Below are 18418 nucleotides of genomic sequence, written 5' to 3' on the forward strand. Positions count from 1 at the left end.
ATGCTTGGAGTATAATTATGCATGCCTTCAAAGCTGCATTGGGATACACTTTAGCTTGGGGGATTTTTTTTTTCAAGCCCTTTAACCTAAGAATTTGTGTCAGAATGGGTCCGGAAAGAAGAATATATATAAGAATGAAATATATATCTCTGTGGGTTTCTGTATGCATTACATTATAATGCAACTACAAATAACATAAACACCATTGGGAATTCAAATCTTTTTAATTTTAGCAGCTCTGTTTCACAAATGTGAAAGTGCACATAGAATTAGTATTAATCATCGTATTGGTAAACAGAATAACTTTTTGTGGCCTGTCCTCATAATCATAGTGTGGTAAAAAAAATGAATAAAGGAGACAAACAGATCATTCCGCTGGGGGCAACACAAAGTAACAAAGAGGTGAGAGTATTTTATTGGAAAACGTCACATTTTCTGTACCAGGCATTCTCTTCCTCCTGCACAATGTTTGCTTTGTTTATCAGTGGGTGGTACAAGGAATCACAAAGGAAATCTTCGGCCCAAAGAAAATCTCTCTGTAAAACAAGAAACAGAATTTACGTTCACGTTCTGCAAAGGTTTCTGGGACACTAAATAGTATTGCTCTGATGCCATTTATTAATGGGATTGGAAGTTGTTGGAGTTTTTGAGAACAGCAATCTGGCACCTTGAAGACACAGTAGACGACATGTTAATACAAGCTGGCTTCTCTCTGAACATGTTCACAAGCTGATGCTTTAGGGGGAAGGAACAGAAGCATCATTGTGAGAGTATAATAGCACTTCAGTTGTGCTCTCACATCCAAATAGCCTGGCTGTAACTGCCAATACATGGGAAAAACAGAGCCCCTACTAAGTCTTTTTGCCAGCTCTGTGTCTGCAGACTGTGCAGCATCCCCTACAGTATAATTCCACATTGTTTTTTTTCCTCCTCTGTATATACCCTGTGTATGTTCATAGTTGCTAACATTCAAAATTTCCAAGGGACATTTTACTGCTAGGCTGTTCTTGGATCATCACCAATATACCATTGTCTTAAGGCTCGTACACACGGTCGGACATCCAACAAAATTTCCCTTGGATTTTTGACTTAATTGATTTGTCCGATCACACCCATAGCATACACACACTCGGACTTTTTCCTCAACCAACACGAACGTAGTGACGTTTTAACGTACGGCCACGCGATTCAAAGAGGAAGTTCAAGTTTCGTACGTCCCGCGTTGCGTTCCATCAGCTACTATATAGTTAGTTTACGTTTCGTGTGAGTGCTTTCCCGATTTCCATTTTCGTGCCTTTTTGCTCGTTACTTTGCGTGCGTTCGCTCGATAACGAGATGTTGCGGAATCCAGCGAGAGAACGGGCTATTTATGGTCTTGGAGTTCTGGCTATTGCTCAAGCCCGGACCAGGACCAGGAAGAGGAGGACTGTTTGGACCAAAAATTGGTTGCTTCATCGGGACCAATTTTCACATATGGCATTGCTGAGGGAGCTGCAGGAAAATAATCCGAATGATTTTCGGAACTATCTTCGGATGTCCGATGCCTGCTTCCAGCGTCTTCTAAACTTGCTGTCCCCATATATTAGCAAGAAGGACACCTGTATGAGGCCTGCTATTCCTGCAGAGCAACGGCTCATAGCCACTTTGCGATATTTGGCGACAGGGAGAAATCTACAGGACATAAAGTTTACTACTGGGATCTCTCCCCAGGCTCTGGGACACATAATTCCGGACACTTGCTGTGCCATTATTCAAGTCCTGCAGAAGGACTATATTCGGGTAAGTTTTTTGCTTTGTTTTCACATTTGATACACTTCATGATTTCTCCAAAATATTTTATTAGTACTTTGTCTTATTTGTATATATTATGTTATTGTCTACCCTCTGGTGTGACAGTCACAAAAACCCAAGTCGGTTGCAACCTGATCCTTCCTTGGTTCACCATATTGGTCCCATGGCAAAGGAAAGAGTTCTTACCACTTGCCAAGCTTTAAGCATTTAACATTATCTACACAAAATGTATTTAATCTGCCACCAGAGGGAGTCATGAAGCATATTATTTGCTCTGCTTCTTAATTGTTATTCCACAAATGTTTTGATATATTTTAGTGTTCTCTTGCCCCTATAATGTATGTTTTCAAAATGCTGATAATATTTTGTGCTCAAGTCTTAACTAATTTTTCTTTGCTTCACTCCACAGTTTCCTTCAAACCGTGAGGAATGGCAGGATGTTGCAGCCCAGTTTGCCAATCAGTGGAATTTTCCCAACTGTGGGGGTGCCATTGATGGCAAACATGTCCGAATTGTTCCTCCACCGGCCTCAGGCTCTTTTTTTTATAATTATAAGGGCTTTAACAGCATAGTTCTGCTTGCTATTGTTTCAGCAAATTATGAGTTTTTATATGTTGATGTCGGTATGAATGGTCGTCATTCTGATGGAGGTGTCATGGCTCATACCGAATTCTATCAGCGTCTTACGTCTGGCACCTTACATTTGCCACCTGCGCAGGACAACGTGGAGGGCCTCAACTTTGTATTTGTGGCAGATGAGGCGTTTGCTCTTGGGGAACATCTTTTGAAGCCCTTTCCAATGAGGAACCTCACTCGTGAGCAACGGATATATAACTACAGACTATCTCGTGCCAGAAGGGTGGTTGAAAACGCCTTTGGCATTTTGTCATGTCGTTTTAGGCTTTTTCTGACTGCCATTCACTTGGCGGAATACAAACTAAATCATGTTGTTTTGTGCTGCTGCATCCTCCATAATTTTCTACGGAGGAATGCTGCTAACTACATAGGTTCCGGGCATACTGATGACCCCTCAGGTGGACGTCCAGCTGAAGATGCAGTGATGCCAGCCCTGCAACAAACTCGACCTGCTGTCTCCTCCCAGAATGCCCGTCTGGTGCGGGAGCAATATATGGAGTATTTTGTGGGTAGAGGGGCAGTGCCTTGGCAGCAAGATGTCCTTTAGTTTTTTGTGAACCTTTATGATGTTCCTTTTGAAAACCTTAAATTTGTTTCCAAGATGCTGTTATGTTTGTTTATTACTATTATTTTACTGATTAATGAAATGTTGCTGTGATTACCATTAAATATTTTAGAACAACCAAATGTTTAATTAGCCTTTCTAAAGTTACAAACAGCTATGTGTATTATTATTATGCCTTTTTGTTTCTGATACACACCTTTTCCATATGCAAATATACTGGTAGTAGTGATCAGATAAATAATAATCCACAAAATGTTTCAAAAAATATATTTGTTCAATCCTGCACAATCCAATGTCACTTTTTGGCAGTTTACAAAATCAAAAAACATTGTTAGTTCAGGAATAACACAATTGTGTATTTTTTGGGTAAAATGCTAAACATGCATCTTTTCAAACTCAGCCCTAGACATAGCAAACTTTTTTACATCAAAATTTTTCCTTTTTCAGCTTTCTTCACGCAACAAATAAAAAATTAGCAATGTAAATGTCTGTCCAGATGCACTTTTGTTCATTCTGTGTTCCATTTTTGGGTGTGGTAAAAATGCATGCACAGTGGTCTCCATGCGCCCCGTGGGTTGTGGTTGGCTGTAGCTCACAACATGTAGTTAGCCTTATCACCGGAAACGGACTACCATGTTGTGAGCTAGAGCCGACCGGAACCATAATGGAGTGCATGTCAAACCCTGTGCCTGCATCTTTGTCGCATACAAAAATGCACACCAAAATGAATGGAACTGCGTCTGATGTGAACTGACCCTTAGCACAGTCTTTACCAACTCTCCTTCTCCTGGTGCAATCCCAGGGTCAGAATGACAAGTTGTTCCACTTTTGGCCTCGATACATTGGGCATTTCTATATGTGCATTTTTGTATGATTTTAAGGTCAAGCCCTTAAAATATAACAAAATGACATTTGTAGGCACCAGGAGAAGAAGAGTGGATAAACACTCAGCTGAGACCCTGAAATCACACATAAAGATAGTCATTTTGTGGTAATGACCTACCATTAACACTTTTTTTTGGCGAAAAAACTCAGATTTTACAAAATGTGCGTAGTGCAAATAGAATTAGTGCAAATTCTTTGAATTTTCACAAACTGAGCATGTGCAAACAAGGCTAATTACAAATATTTCCATGATAAAACCTTGAACACGAGGGAACATTTGTAATTATAAAACAACGATAGAAAAAAACTAAAATTTTGCTAACAGGTCGTAATAATCCCGGATTCGTCTCTGAACACCAGTGGCAGCCTCCTTGAGATTTTCCAGCTCTGTCATTGCCTGCAGCATATCAGCACTGATCCGACCAATAGTGCATCCTGGTAGTTGGTGGCCTTGGAAAAAGACAAAAATTTAGTATGTGTTTGATGGTGAAGTGACTGAGGCAATCACAAAATAAACCAAAATGTTACAATGGGGTCTATTTTCTTGAAATACTTACCTAAACCTAGACACTCAATTAGTCCTAACAACCTTTTTCATCTTCATAATACACCTACACTACTAGTGAATGTACAGATAATACTCTGTAAATCTTGGGCCAGGTGCATATCCATGTGTCTTCAAATGCATCTACCTAAACACCACTGCCACCTCTCCCTTCTACATGCTCAAATTTGGAATACACTAAATAATTTGCTATTGTGGTGTAGGCGTGTGTGGTGTGGACCTAGAAAAAAAAAACAGGTGTTGATTTTGCAAGGCACATGTTCCAAAAACTTACTGTGGCAAACAACAACCTCCGAAGGCTCATCTTGCATTTCTTGCACTCCTTCACCCTCAGCATATCTGGTGTCTGGGGATGTGCTGTCGACTGGTGGCTCTTTGCTGGGTCCGGCACTATCCTCCAAATCCTGCAAAGGTTGGTGTTGAGCACACTCACAATCCTCTAAAATGAAAGAATAAATCATCTATGAATCGTTGCCAAAATTACATTATATTAACATAATCACATGTGCTGCTTTTAAAGTCCACCAACCTTGCCCTGGTGAACCAGTTTGCGCCACACTAGTGTACTACACTATGCATTATTACAATAAACGCTATGCTAGGGAACAGGAGTATGATGTCATATAAAATCTATGAAGACATGTCTATATCTAGGCCACATTAAACAACTCAGGCAGATGGCACCCATCACTCTTGTTTGCTATGGCAATATGGTTTATATGATGTGAAATCTAGCAGGCGTGACTCTGTGTGACTCTGATCCCCAGGGACTCTCCTCTACCCATCTCTACCCTGTAAATGCGTCATTAATGGTCAGTGATGAGCCACGCATCTAACATAAAGTGTAATGTACCCCTTAAGTTCAGTCCTGACACCATGGCGTTTGTTTTATCTCTAAACACCCCTGTCACTGGCAAAAGCACATAAGCATTTTTCTTAACTTACGTTTTGGGGCAGATTTGGGGCCTGTTGTCTCCCCTGTTCTCTCCCCTGTTGGAGCCCGGCCAAGGGAAGCCTCCCTTTGTCCCCTGTGGTGTCTTTCTCTGTGCCTTTGTCCTGTTGAAAAAATTAGAATACAGTATATTAAGGATTTGCCAAAAGTAGCCAAGACATAATAAAAACTTTACAATTGTAATGAACTGCTTTTAAACTTCCATTAACTTCTTCTGTAGGCCCCACCAGAAAACTAAATCATTAAATTTCATCCATCTATAATGTACAGACAAATAATTCTCAAATTACATGTACTTACTTCTTTTGATAATGGTGCAGTGAATGGCTTCTAAATTTTCTTGCTCTCTGTGCTTCAAATCTGACCATCGTTTGCGGATTTGGTCTTTCGTTCGTTGGATACCATAATCTCCTTCCAATACCGCGAGGACCTTCTCCAGAACCCAGTCTTTATGGCTGTTGGGCCTATCATAATTTTCAAGTTTATAATCGTAATCGTACTTTTCAAAGATGCGAACCATCTCCACCATCTCCCCCTTGCTCATGGGGGTGGCCTTGTGTTTTCTATAAACGCCTCCACTGCGGGGCCTATTCGTTTTCGTGGGTTCCGCCATCACATTCTCCCTCACACATCCCAGAATGTCGCATGAAGAAAAAGGATTGTGGTCCCGCCCCAGCGTCATGACGCACGTAGAGCGTTGCTTCACGCATGCGTAGGCTATATAAATCAAGAACGAGCGCTCGATGTCACGGACGCATGCACGAACCTAACGGAACGACTCTACGTGCAGCCGAAGGTCTACGCGGAACGAAGGTAGGTGAATACATTGGGACACTAGTGGTTACTGCATGATTTAGCTTAGAGCAAACAGAGATTGTATAAGCAGGTTAGGAAGTTACAGCAAGCACTTATTGGTCGTATTGTATCCTTTATTGCAGATATCTCATCCAAATAATGCCGAAAAGCAAAGGGTGGAAAGCTTAATTCCAAAGCATTCATCACTGCTTTTATTGATCTCTATAGATCACACACATGTCTGTGGCAGGTCACCAATAAAGACTACTCCAATAAAAATAAAAGGCAGGCAGCAATTGATGAACTGGTGGCAGAAGCAAAGACTGTGTACCCCAGGGCCAACGAGACCCAAATAAAAGCAAAAATTGGGGGCCTGAGGAGCACTTTTAAGAGGGAGCTCAAGAAGATTGAGTGTTCAAAAAGATCGGGAGCGGCAGCAGATGATGTTTATGTGCCCAAGCTATGGTACTTCAGCAGCCTGATGTTTTTAAAGGACCAAACAGAGCCAAGAAAACATCTGTCCACACTTGCATCCGCATCAGCAGAGGCCACAGATACTGAGGCTGAACCAACTCAGGATGAGGAGGAGGAGGAGGAGGAGGAGGAGGAGCTCAGCTTGACACAGGTATAGTATTCCTGAAAATATGTGCATTCAGATATACTATGATCAGTGGCGTTGCTAGGGGGGTGACATGACCAGAGGTGTAGGGTGCTGGGTAATGTAAAGGGGTCCAGACGTGCAGTTGTGGAGAGGGGTACGCAGTAGTAAAAAAATGATATTGAAGGATGCAGAGGTATGCAGGGGGCACAGTGGGGTGTTTGTACATTTTAACGTGTGGGGGGGGGGGGGCCAGATATTGGATCTGCCCCGGGTGCCAAATGCTCTAGGTACGCCCCTGACTATGATGTTAATGTGTTGTTATGATGGCAAGAAAATAAAATGATGCTCCTTTTTCAGACACAGGACGTTGCCAGCCAAGAAGAGGCTGGGCCCAGCAGACAGTCCACACAATGTAGAATCCCTACACTGAACCCTCCTAGGAAAAGGGCCAAGAAGAGGCAACATCTGGATGATGCCACGGCTGAATTTCTAAGTAGGGCCACATCGGTCATCACCACAGCACCCGATAGTGCAGAAGGGTTTGGCTGTTTTATAGCAAACAAACTACGGGAAATTGATGCCGATCAAAGGGAGCTATGTGAGGGGATCATGGTCCAGCTCCTTAGCAAGGCCAGGAAACGGGAGCTAACCCCTATTTCACATGTCTGTGATATAGATCACACACCTCCAGCCAATGTACAACAGGCCTACCAACAACAGACAAGCTTCCAAGCACACCCAGCCTACCCACACCAGCCAACCTACCCACACCAGCCAGCCTACCCACACCAGCCAACCTACCCACCCCAGCCAACCTACCCACACCAGCCAACCTACCCACCCCAGCAAGCCGAGCCACACCAGCCAACCTACCCACCCCAGCAATCCCACCCACCCCAGCAAGCCGAGCCACACCAGCCAACCTACCCACCCCAGCCAACCTACCCACCCCAGCAATCCCACCCACCCCAGCAAGCCGAGCCACACCAGCCAAACTACCCACCCCAGCCAACCTACCCACCCCAGCAAGCCCACCCACCCCAGCAAGCCGAGCCACACCAGCCAACCTACCCACCCCAGCCAACCTACCCACCCCAGCAAGCCCACCCACCCCAGCAAGCCAACCCACCCCAGCAAGCCAACCCACCACAGCAGCATGGGGGTCAGTGGCCAACTCAGAGCCCCGATTTTAGGGGATACTAATTTATATTTAAATATCTATGATTTTGAACATATTTTTGCTATTATTTGTAGTTGAGTATGTTTTGTTTGGTTTGGCTTAAGAAAAAATGCTCGAATTATGGCATAAAATCTTTATTTTTTAGATATTATTGTTTTTTGTATTGTGGTGTGAGTGTTAAAAATTATAACGCTTCAGCTGATGAGGTGTGAAGTGTGGAGAGTGTTGGCCAGTTTGGTATGCTGAAATATCAGCCTGTTGAAGTACCACAGCCTGGGCACAAATATGTCTGCTGCTGCTGCTCCCCATCTTTTGGAGACCACAATCTTCTTGGGCTCCTTATATTTTAGTTAATGCTCAGGTCCCCAAGTTTAGAGATTATAACCGAATTTATGTATGCCCTGGGGTACAGAGGCTTTGCCAAGTCAACCAGTTATTCAATTGCTGCCTTCCTGTTGTTTTGTATTTGGATCTGTTATTATTTTTCCCATTTTTTGCTAAATAAAATGATGATGCTAAAAACTTGTGCATTATGTGTGGAAAGTCAAATGTAAGTTTGTGAGTAGGCAGGCCCTTTGCTAAAATTGAAGGGACATAAATAGGGTAGTTATTACTTTGCCCAGCATAAAGAATTGGGGATATTTATTGGTTTTGCATTTCAAATAAATAAGAAAAAAAAGGCTGGATTCATATCCAGAAAATACACTAAAATCCAAAGTAAATACATTTGTTTTTAATCCGTCCGTATCACCAGTTGAGCAGATGTACATATTAGGACATTCTAAAGAAAAATAGAATATGCGCTGCTATTTGAGATTTCGAAACTTGCCGCGTGACGAATGAGCATTTTCAAATACGAACGCTAGTTTTACTAGACAGCTGGCTTCCGGGTGCTCTTTATTTCGGGGCATGCGCATTTAGCTTTTTTTGAAAAATCCGATGGTTTTCTGTACACACGGTCGCACTTTGCACAATCGGACTTTTCAGAACAGAAAGTTGGTCCGTTCACAGACCCAACTTTTTGTCCGATTGAAGCCAAAAAAGTTGGTCCGATGGAACGTACACACGGTCGGAGAAATTAGAAAAGTGCCGGATTTTGAAGTTGGTTGGCCGAAAATCCGACCGTGTGTACGGGGCTTTAGACACATTAAACTATATTCATTTTGAACTTTATCGCTAATTTGACCCAAAAGTAAGTAAGGGCCAGATCCTCATAGCGAGTACGCCGGCGTATCTACTGATACGCCGGCGTACTTTCAAATTACCCGCTTCGTATCTTTAGTTTGAATCCTCAAACCAAGATACGACGGCATCTGGGTTCGATCCGACAGGTGTACGGCTTTGTACGCCTTCGGATCGTAGATGCAATACTTTGGCGTCCACTGGGTGGAGTTTGCATCGTTTTCCGCGTCGGGTATGCAAATTAGCTTTTTCCGACGATCCACGAACGTACGCGCAGCCTTTTTCCGGCGTATAGTTAAAGCTGCTATTTTGCGGCGTATAGATAGACTTGCCATGTTAAAGTATGGCCGCCGTTCCCTCGTCGAAATTTGAATTTTTTTTTTTTCGCGTAATTCGTCCGTGAATAGGGATGGATGTAAGTCACGTCTAAGTTCAAAAAATGACGTTGTTGCGACGTCATTTCGCGCAAAGCACGGCGGGAAATTTCAAAATGGAGCATGCACAGTTCAATCGGCGCGGGGACGCGCTTTATTTAAATGAATCACGCCCCCTACCCGCCGATTTGAATTCCGCCGCCAGAAATACACTACGCCGCCGTAACTTACAGCGCAAAATCTTCCAGGATTCGACTTAAAGCCAGGTAAGATACGGAGGCGTAGCGTATCTCTGATACGCTGCGCCTATCCAATTCTATGTGGATCTGGCCCTAAGATTTCAAATGGTGCTCCTTATAGTGAAAATGCCATAAGCACATTTATGAAGCATAAAAATGGATCTGTACACACTTCCACATGGCTTTGTTATCAATCCCTCTGCTGTGTCCACAAATTACCATTACATATATCCAGTGGCGTCACTAGGGTTTTTTGTCACCCGGTGCCAAAAGAAATGGTGTCACCCCCCAACCTTTCACCAACTATACAGGGAGTGCAGAATTATTAGGCAAGTTGTATTTTTGAGGATTAATTTTATTATTGAACAACAACCATGTTCTCAATGAACCCAAAAAACTCATTAATATCAAAGCTGAATATTTTTGGAAGTAGTTTTTAGTTTGTTTTTAGTTTTAGCTATTTTAGGGGGATATCTGTGTGTGCAGGTGACTATTACTGTGCATAATTATTAGGCAACTTAACAAAAAAAATATATATACCCATTTCAATTATTTATTTTTACCAGTGAAACCAATATAACATCTCAACATTCACAAATATACATTTCTGACATTCAAAAACAAAACAAAAACAAATCAGTGACCAATATAGCCACCTTTCTTTGCAAGGACACTCAAAAGCCTGCCATCCATGGATTCTGTCAGTGTTTTGATCTGTTCACCATCAACATTGCGTGCAGCAGCAACCGCAGCCTCACAGACACTGTTCAGAGAGGTGTACTGTTTTCCCTCCTTGTAAATCTCACATTTGATGATGGACCACAGGTTCTCAATGGGGTTCAGATCAGGTGAACAAGGAGGCCATGTCATTAGTTTTTCTTCTTTTATACCCTTTCTTGCCAGCCACGCTGTGGAGTACTTGGACGCGTGTGATGGAGCATTGTCCTGCATGAAAATCATGTTTTTCTTGATGGATGCAGACTTCTTCCTGTACCACTGCTTGAAGAAGGTGTCTTCCAGAAACTGGCAGTAGGACTGGGAGTTGAGCTTGACTCCATCCTCAACCCGAAAAGGCCCCACAAGCTCAACTTTGATGATACCAGCCCAAACCAGTACTCCACCTCCACCTTGCTGGCGTCTGTGTCGGACTGGAGCTCTCTGCCCTTTACCAATCCAGCCACGGGCCCATCCATCTGGCCCATCAAGACTCACTCTCATTTCATCAGTCCATAAAACCTTAGAAAAATCAGTCTTGAGATATTTCTTGGCCCAGTCTTGACGTTTCAGCTTGTGTGTCTTGTTCAGTGGTCGTCGTCTTTCAGCCTTTCTTACCTTGGCCATGTCTCTGAGTATTGCACACCTTGTGCTTTTGGGCACTCCAGTGATGTTGCAGCTCTGAAATATGGCCAAACTGGTGGCAAGTGGCATCTTGGCAGCTGCACGCTTGACTTTTCTCAGTTCATGGACAGTTATTTTGCGCCTTGGTTTTTCCACACGCTTCTTGCGACCCTGTTGACTATTTTGAATGAAACGCTTGATTGTTCGATGATCACACTTCAGAAGCTTTGCAATTTTAAGAGTGCTGCATCCTACTGCAAGATATCTCACTATTTTTGACTTTTCTGAGCCTGTCAAGTCCTTCTTTTGACCCATTTTGCCAAAGGAAAGGAAGTTGACTAATAATTATGCACACCTGATATAGGGTGTTGATGTCATTAGACCACACACCTTCTCATTACAGAGATGCACATCACCTAATATGCTTAATTGGTAGTAGGCTTTCGAGCCTATACAGCTTGGAGTAAGACAACATGCATAAAGAGGATGATGTGGTCAAAATACTCATTTGCCTAATAATTCTGCACTCCCTGTAGACCCCCTCAGTACAGACCCCCCTCTCTCAGTATAGAGCCTCCTCACTGAGTACAGACCCCCCTTCCTCAGTGTAGACCCCCCCACTAAGTTAAGACTCCCCTCCCTCAGTACAGATACCCCATCAGTATAGACACCCCCCCTCAGTGCAGAACCCCCATCAGTATAGAATCCCTCGTTAGTGCAGACCCCCTCAGTATATAATTCCCCCTTTTAGTGCAGACCCCCCATCAGTATAGAATCCCCCCTCTTAGTGCAGATCCCCATCAGTATAGACACTCCCCCCTATCCTAAGTGCAGACCTTTCATCAGGATAGACACCCCTCTCCCCTCCCATAGATAGCGCCCCCCCCCCTGCACATGTCCATCTACATATACGATAGTAAAGTGTACAGATCTCAGAACAGCGCGGATGGATATACACAGTGCGGATGCTCGGCAGACATTTTGGCCACGCCACTGGACACATGCATCAGCTCCTATGTCACGCGGCAGGCTCGCGCCCCCTATACCCTTTAGGGTGCACACCATACCGCTATAGAGATTCGCACAGGGGAATTAACTCTGTTTACTCTTTTTAAATCATAATCACAACAGAAACTACCCAAATCACCCTGATCAAAAGTTTACATACTCTGGTGATTATGGCCTGATAACGTGCACACAAGTTGACACAAAGGGGTTTGAATGGCTATTAAAGGTAACCACCCTCACCCGTGATCTTGTTTTCTTGTAATTGGTGTGTGTGTGTATAAAAGGTCAATGAGTTTCTGGACTCATTGTGGCTGCACTGACATTTTTTTTGCATTCTGAGTCATGGGGAAAGCAAAAGAATTGTCAAAGGATCTGCAGAAAAAGGTAGTTGTACGGTATAAAACAGAAAAGGGATATAAAAAGATATCCGAGGAATTGAGAATGCCAACAAGAAGTGGAAAATTAGGGGTTCTGTTGAAACCAAACCACGGTCGTGTAGACCAACTAAAATTTCAGCCACAACTGCCAGGAAAACTGTCTGGGAGACAAAGAAAAACCCACAAATAACTTCAGGTGAAATACAGGACTCTGAAAACATGTGGTGTGGCTGTTTCAAGATGCACAATAAGGTTCCATGCACACTGGGCTTAAAAAAACGTCTGTTCTTTTTGGAGTAAAAAACGTCCATATAGAGCATTTTTTGTACAAAGTTTAGACGAGTTTAGGAGAGTTTTACGTTTTTTCTGCCAGTGAGCTCCAATCAGAAACGCGAATGAGAAGGTTTTTTTTTCCTGCCTCTAAACGTTGTTCTCAAAAATATGCCTGTAAACGTCCTAATGTATATGGACACAAAGGATAAGATTGAGTTGCTTCTACAGGCAGAACACAAAACTCCTGTAGAAGCAACGTTTTTTATTCCAGTGTGCATGGAACCTTAGGAGGCACAGGAAGAAAGATGGGCTGCATGGTAGTAGCCAGAAGAAAGTCGTTACTACGCAAATGCCACAAAGTATCCCGCTTACAATACACCAAACAGCACAGAGACAAGACTCAAACCTTCCGGCACAAAGTCATTTGGAGTGATGAGACCAAAATCAAGCTTTTTGGCCACAACCATAAACACCACATTTGGAAAGAAGTCAACAAGGCCTATGATGAAATTTACGCTATTCGTACTGTGAAACACAGAGGTGGATTGCTGATGTTTTGGGGATGTGTGAACTACAAAGGCACAGGAAATTTGGTCAAAATTTATGGCAAAATTATTGCAGATTGTTATCAAAAAAATACTGTAGTAACATTTGCATTCATCAGCCATGAAGCTGCTCATGGGACGTACTTGGACATTCCAACATGACAATGATCCAAAACACAAGTCGACTTGTCATTGGCTACAGCAGAATAAAGTGAAGGTTCTGGAGTGGCCCTCTCAGTCTCCTGACCTCAATATCATTAAGCCACTCTGGGGAGATCTCAAATGTGCAGTTCATGGAAGACAACCCAAGAATTTACAGGAACTGGAGACTTTTTGCCAAGAGGAACAGGCAGCTTTACCATCTGAGAAGATAAAGAGCCTCATCCACTAAGACCACAAAAGACTTCAAGCTGTCATTGATGTTAAAGGGAGCAATACACGGTATTAAGAACGGGAGGTCATTTTGGTTGTTAATTAATTTGAACAATATATATATATATTTTATTATATGTGTTTTAAGGAAGTACTTTATACTACATCCTGTTCCGACCCCGCCCCTTTGGGGGAGTGTAGGATTGGTATTTCTTGTATAAAAGCCAGCATTATGGGGGTGCAATGATATGCCCCTGTTGATGGCTGTTTGAGCCAAAATGCGTCAGGTTTGCATTATAGCACCCCATATTGCTTTTATTTATGTGATCACTTTCATTTTACTTTTCGATGTTTTGTCATTTTTTTATGACTTTTTAAATAAAACCTGCTATGGTTTGTTTTGACCTGCACCATTGGAGCACTCTTCTTCTTTTTTTTCCATTTCTGAGTCTGTTGGAACTATTTGTTCCCTCCGTCCCTGCATTTGAAGGCCGATTTGTTTGGTTCCTGTCATTCCTACCGGTCCTGGTTCTGTCCTAAGGATTGAGAAAAGCACCAACATTCGGGGAATCCTGGTTGCAGCGACCAAGGTCCTAAGAGGCCATCAAGCGCTTTAGACTCACTGCTGTAAAGCAGCTGGAGTCCACCATACATGGAAAGAGTACCCTACCTCACATGTTAGATGCTTTCATGATCCCTGCAGACAATTAGTTATTCGTCAGTCCACACCAGCGATTGGAGAGTCATATATTTGTTTGTTCATGGACTATTTTCACATTTAGTGTGTTATTTTTCCTGTATGACATATAGTGATATATGGACTTCATCATTTTATCATCATTATCTGTTATAATTTGTATGTTATCACCATCACTGTGTTGAGATACACTTATAAGCGCCGCACTTATTATTTATATTTGGGTCGTTTCTGTTGTCATTATGATTTACCAAGAGTAAACACAGTTGATTGATAATAAATGGCTTTGGCCAAACACTAACCACGAGTGAAAGAAAAGTTTTTGTGTTATCATTCATATTCTCTGAAAAATGGCCAAGAAATAATAAAATCTACCAGGGTATGAGCACAATTGTCTATCTATCTATGTATCTATGTATCTATCTATCTATCTATCTATCTATCTATCTATCTATCTATCTATCTATCTATCTATCTCAGCTGATTTCCATCATCCAATCACGTGCAAGCAAAAGTGCTGTTTTTTTTTCTTCCTTGCACCTGATTGGGTATTCTTTGTAAAATTAAGAATCACCTCACTAAACTCTGGGGAAAATTAGTGCAACTGCACTTGCAAAGTACACAGTCTATTTGCCTTTAATAAATCAGCCCCAACGTGTCTTAAAGCGGGAGTTCACCCCCAAATCAACTTTTTGACATTAGTTCCAGCACACTGCTAACATCTGCGGTATGCTGTTTTTTTTTTTTTACGCTACTTATCGTTTTATGAGCCCTTGTTATCCGGCTCCGAGCGGGGAATCCTGCGGGGAGTAGGCGTTCCTAAGCGAAGAGGATTTAATTGATGGGCTACTAAAGCGCGTCACGGCTTCCGAAAACACCCGAAATGACACTCGGGTGTTTACGGCGCTAAACGGCGCCTGCCGTGTAGAGCTGACTGCGCAGGTGTCGTAAACACCCGAGTGTCACTCTCGGGTATTTTCGGAAGCCGTGACGTGCTTTAGCCGACCATCAATCAACTCCTCTTCGCTTAGGAACGCCTATACCCGGAAGCGATCCCCGCTCGGAGCCGGATAACAAGGGCTCATAAAACGATAAGTAGCGAAAAAAAAACAAAAAAACAGCATACTGTAGATGTTAGCAGTATGCTGGAACTAATGTCAGAAAGTTGATTTGGGGGTAAACTCCCGCTTTAAGTGTCTTGCCCAGCTCTTTTTCTTTCATATGCAATAGCACAGTTTAGAATATCTATGCAATTTTATGCAATGTTGGGTATAAAATGGAAATTAGGTTAACAAATGTAGGAATGTAAAGATATGATTAATATTATATGCCTGTTGTCAGCTGCTTCTGAAATCACTTTTATCAGGCTATGGACCTTGCATATGCCGGTTGCAGTATAATGATCAATATCTTTAACATTTTCAGCTGGCTTTATTTTTTATGTTTTCACACCCACAAACAGAAATGATAATTTCTTCAACAGGTATTTCAGTGTATTGCTTTATACAAGCAGTAGAAAGACAATATTTAAACTGCTATTTTGACAGAATGGGAATGTTTTAAACTGCAATATGGAACCTATTTGAACACTATATAAAATGTTACATTGCATCGTTGTATATAATAACCAAGGTCATTACTGTTGAATTGTGGTGAGAAATATTTTGCTCCTCCAGGCTTTGTGTGACCAATTATTCAAGTTGAAATAACCTAAATATTTTATTTCAGGCCAAGGCCACATGTGAATAAAGCTACATTTTCTGACATATACAGTAGAAATGATACAGGGATAGTATAAAAAGTTGTTGTTCCTGGGCCACTTGTATACAAACACTGAATGTAGCTAATATACAGTACATAATTATTATTATTATTATACATGATTTTTATAGCACCAACAGTTTACGCAGCACTTTACAACTGCCCAGGGGCCCCAACTGCATGGGGGGCCCCTGCACTTTCCCGAAAACCACTGGTCCTTGACCCCACGCTGCCCCAAAATTAGGGGTCCCATGATGGCACAGAAAGTGATGGATACACAAGGGAGGCAGGCAGGCAGTGGTGCGCCATGCTGTGCAGAATTATACATAATATTTCACAGCCAGCAGGGAGGTACAGGGCCGGAGCGCCAGTGATGCTCTGACCCCGCCCCATGCAGCTGAATGCTTGGTGCTTGGTACTCCAAGGAATGGATGTATAGGGGCCACAGTGTAGGAGGTATCAGGGATGTAGTTGGGTCACAATACAAGGGGTATCTTATGGTATATGGTTACAGTGCTGGAAGGAATATCTAGGGTGTAGAGGGGTCAGAGTGCTGGGGTGATATATGGGGTGTAGAGGGGTCAGAGTGCTGGGGTGATATATGGGGTGTAGAGGGGTCAGAGTGCTGGGTGGATATCTGGGGCGTAGAGGGGTCAGAGTGCTGGGGGGATATCTGGGGTGTAGAGGGGTCAGAGTGCTGGAGGGACATCAGGGGTGTACAGGGTTCAGAGTGCTGGGGGGATATCTGGGATGTCGAGGGGTCAGAGTCCTGGGGGGATATCTGAGATGTAGAGGGGTCAGAGTGCTGGGGGGATATCTGGGGTGTAGAGGGGTCAGAGTGCTGGGGGGGATATCTGGGGTGTAGAGGGGTCAGAGTGCTGGGGGGATATCTGGGGTGTAGAGGGGTCAGAGTGCTGGGGGGATATCTGGGATGTAGAGGGGTCAAAGTGCTGGGGGGATATCTGGGGTGTAGAGGGGTCAGAGTGCTGGGGGGATATCTGGGGTGTAGAGGGGTCAGAGTGCTGGGGGGATATCTGGGATGTAGAGGGGTCAAAGTGCTGGGGGGATATCTGGGGTGTAGAGGGGTCAGAGTGCTGGGGGGATATCTGGGGTGTAGAGGTGTCAGAGTGCTGGGGGGACATCAGGGGTGTACAGGGTTTAGAGTGCTGGGGGAATATCTGGGATGTCGTGGGGTCAGAGTGTTGGGGGGATATCTGGGGTGTAGAGGGGTCAGAGTGCTGGGGGGATATCTGGGGTGTAGAGGGGTCAGAGTGTTGGGGGGATATCTTGGATGTAGAGGGGTCAGAGTGCTGGGGGGATATCTGGGGTGTAGAGGGGTCAGAGTGCTGGGGGGATATCTGGGATGTAGAGGGGTCAGAGTGCTGGGGGGATATCTGGGATGTAGAGGGGTCAAAGTGCTGGGGGAATATCTAGGGTGTAGAGGGGTCAGAGTGCTGGGGGGATATCTGGGGTGTAGAGGGGTCAGAGTGCTGGGGGGATATCTGGGGTGTAGAGGGGACAGAGTGCTGGGGGGACATCAGGGGTGTACAGGGTTTAGAGTGCTGGGGGAATATCTGGGATGTCGAGGGGTCAGAGTGTTGGGGGGATATCTGGGGTGTAGAGGGGTCAGAGTGCTGGGGGGATATCTGGGGTGTAGAGGGGTCAGAGTGTTGGGGGGATATCTTGGATGTAGAGGGGTCAGAGTGCTGGGGGGATATCTGGGGTGTAGAGGGGTCAGAGTGCTGGGGGGATATCTGGGGTGTAGAGGGGTCAGAGTGCTGGGGGGATATCTGGTGTGTAGAGGGGTCAGAGTGCTGGGGGAAATCTGGGATGTAGAGGGGTCAGAGTGCTGGGGGGATATCTGGGGTGTAGAGGGGTCAGAGTGCTGGGGGGATATCTGGGATGTAGAGGGGTCAGAGTGCTGTGGGGATATCTGGGGTGTAGAGGGGTCAGAGTGCTGGGGGGATATCTGAGATATAGAGGGTTCAGAGTGCTGGGGGAATATCTGGGGTGTAGAGGGGTCAGAGTGTTGGGGGGATATCTTGGATGTAGAGGGGTCAGAGTGCTGGGGGGATATCTGGGGTGTAGAGGGGTCAGAGTGCTGGGGGGATATCTGGGATGTAGAGGGGTCAGAGTGCTGGGGGGATATCTGGGGTGTAAAGAGGCCATAGTGCTGGAGAGGCATCAATCTAGCAGATATATTATATGCACAGGACAGCTTTGTTACTTGTATGTATGTAGTATTTTCCCCCACTGTTTCTTTGCTGTACAGAATGATTGTT

The 18418-nt window shown here is 43.9% G+C and overlaps 1 protein-coding gene across 1 annotated transcript in view; it reads right to left on the bottom strand.

Annotated features, from left to right (window-relative positions):
• Positions 1-205: 205 nt before the first annotated feature.
• The window catches only part of SCRG1 (stimulator of chondrogenesis 1), an 83011-nt gene continuing 64798 nt past the window's right edge, over positions 206-18418 (bottom strand). The window contains exon 3 of the mRNA XM_040333401.1: positions 206-536. Coding sequence (XP_040189335.1) covers positions 482-536 — 55 coding nt within the window. The 3' untranslated portion in view covers positions 206-481. The remainder of the gene's footprint in view (positions 537-18418) is intronic.

This window comes from Rana temporaria, chromosome 1, assembly GCF_905171775.1.
Source record: "Rana temporaria chromosome 1, aRanTem1.1, whole genome shotgun sequence".
NCBI lineage: Eukaryota > Metazoa > Chordata > Amphibia > Anura > Ranidae > Rana > Rana temporaria.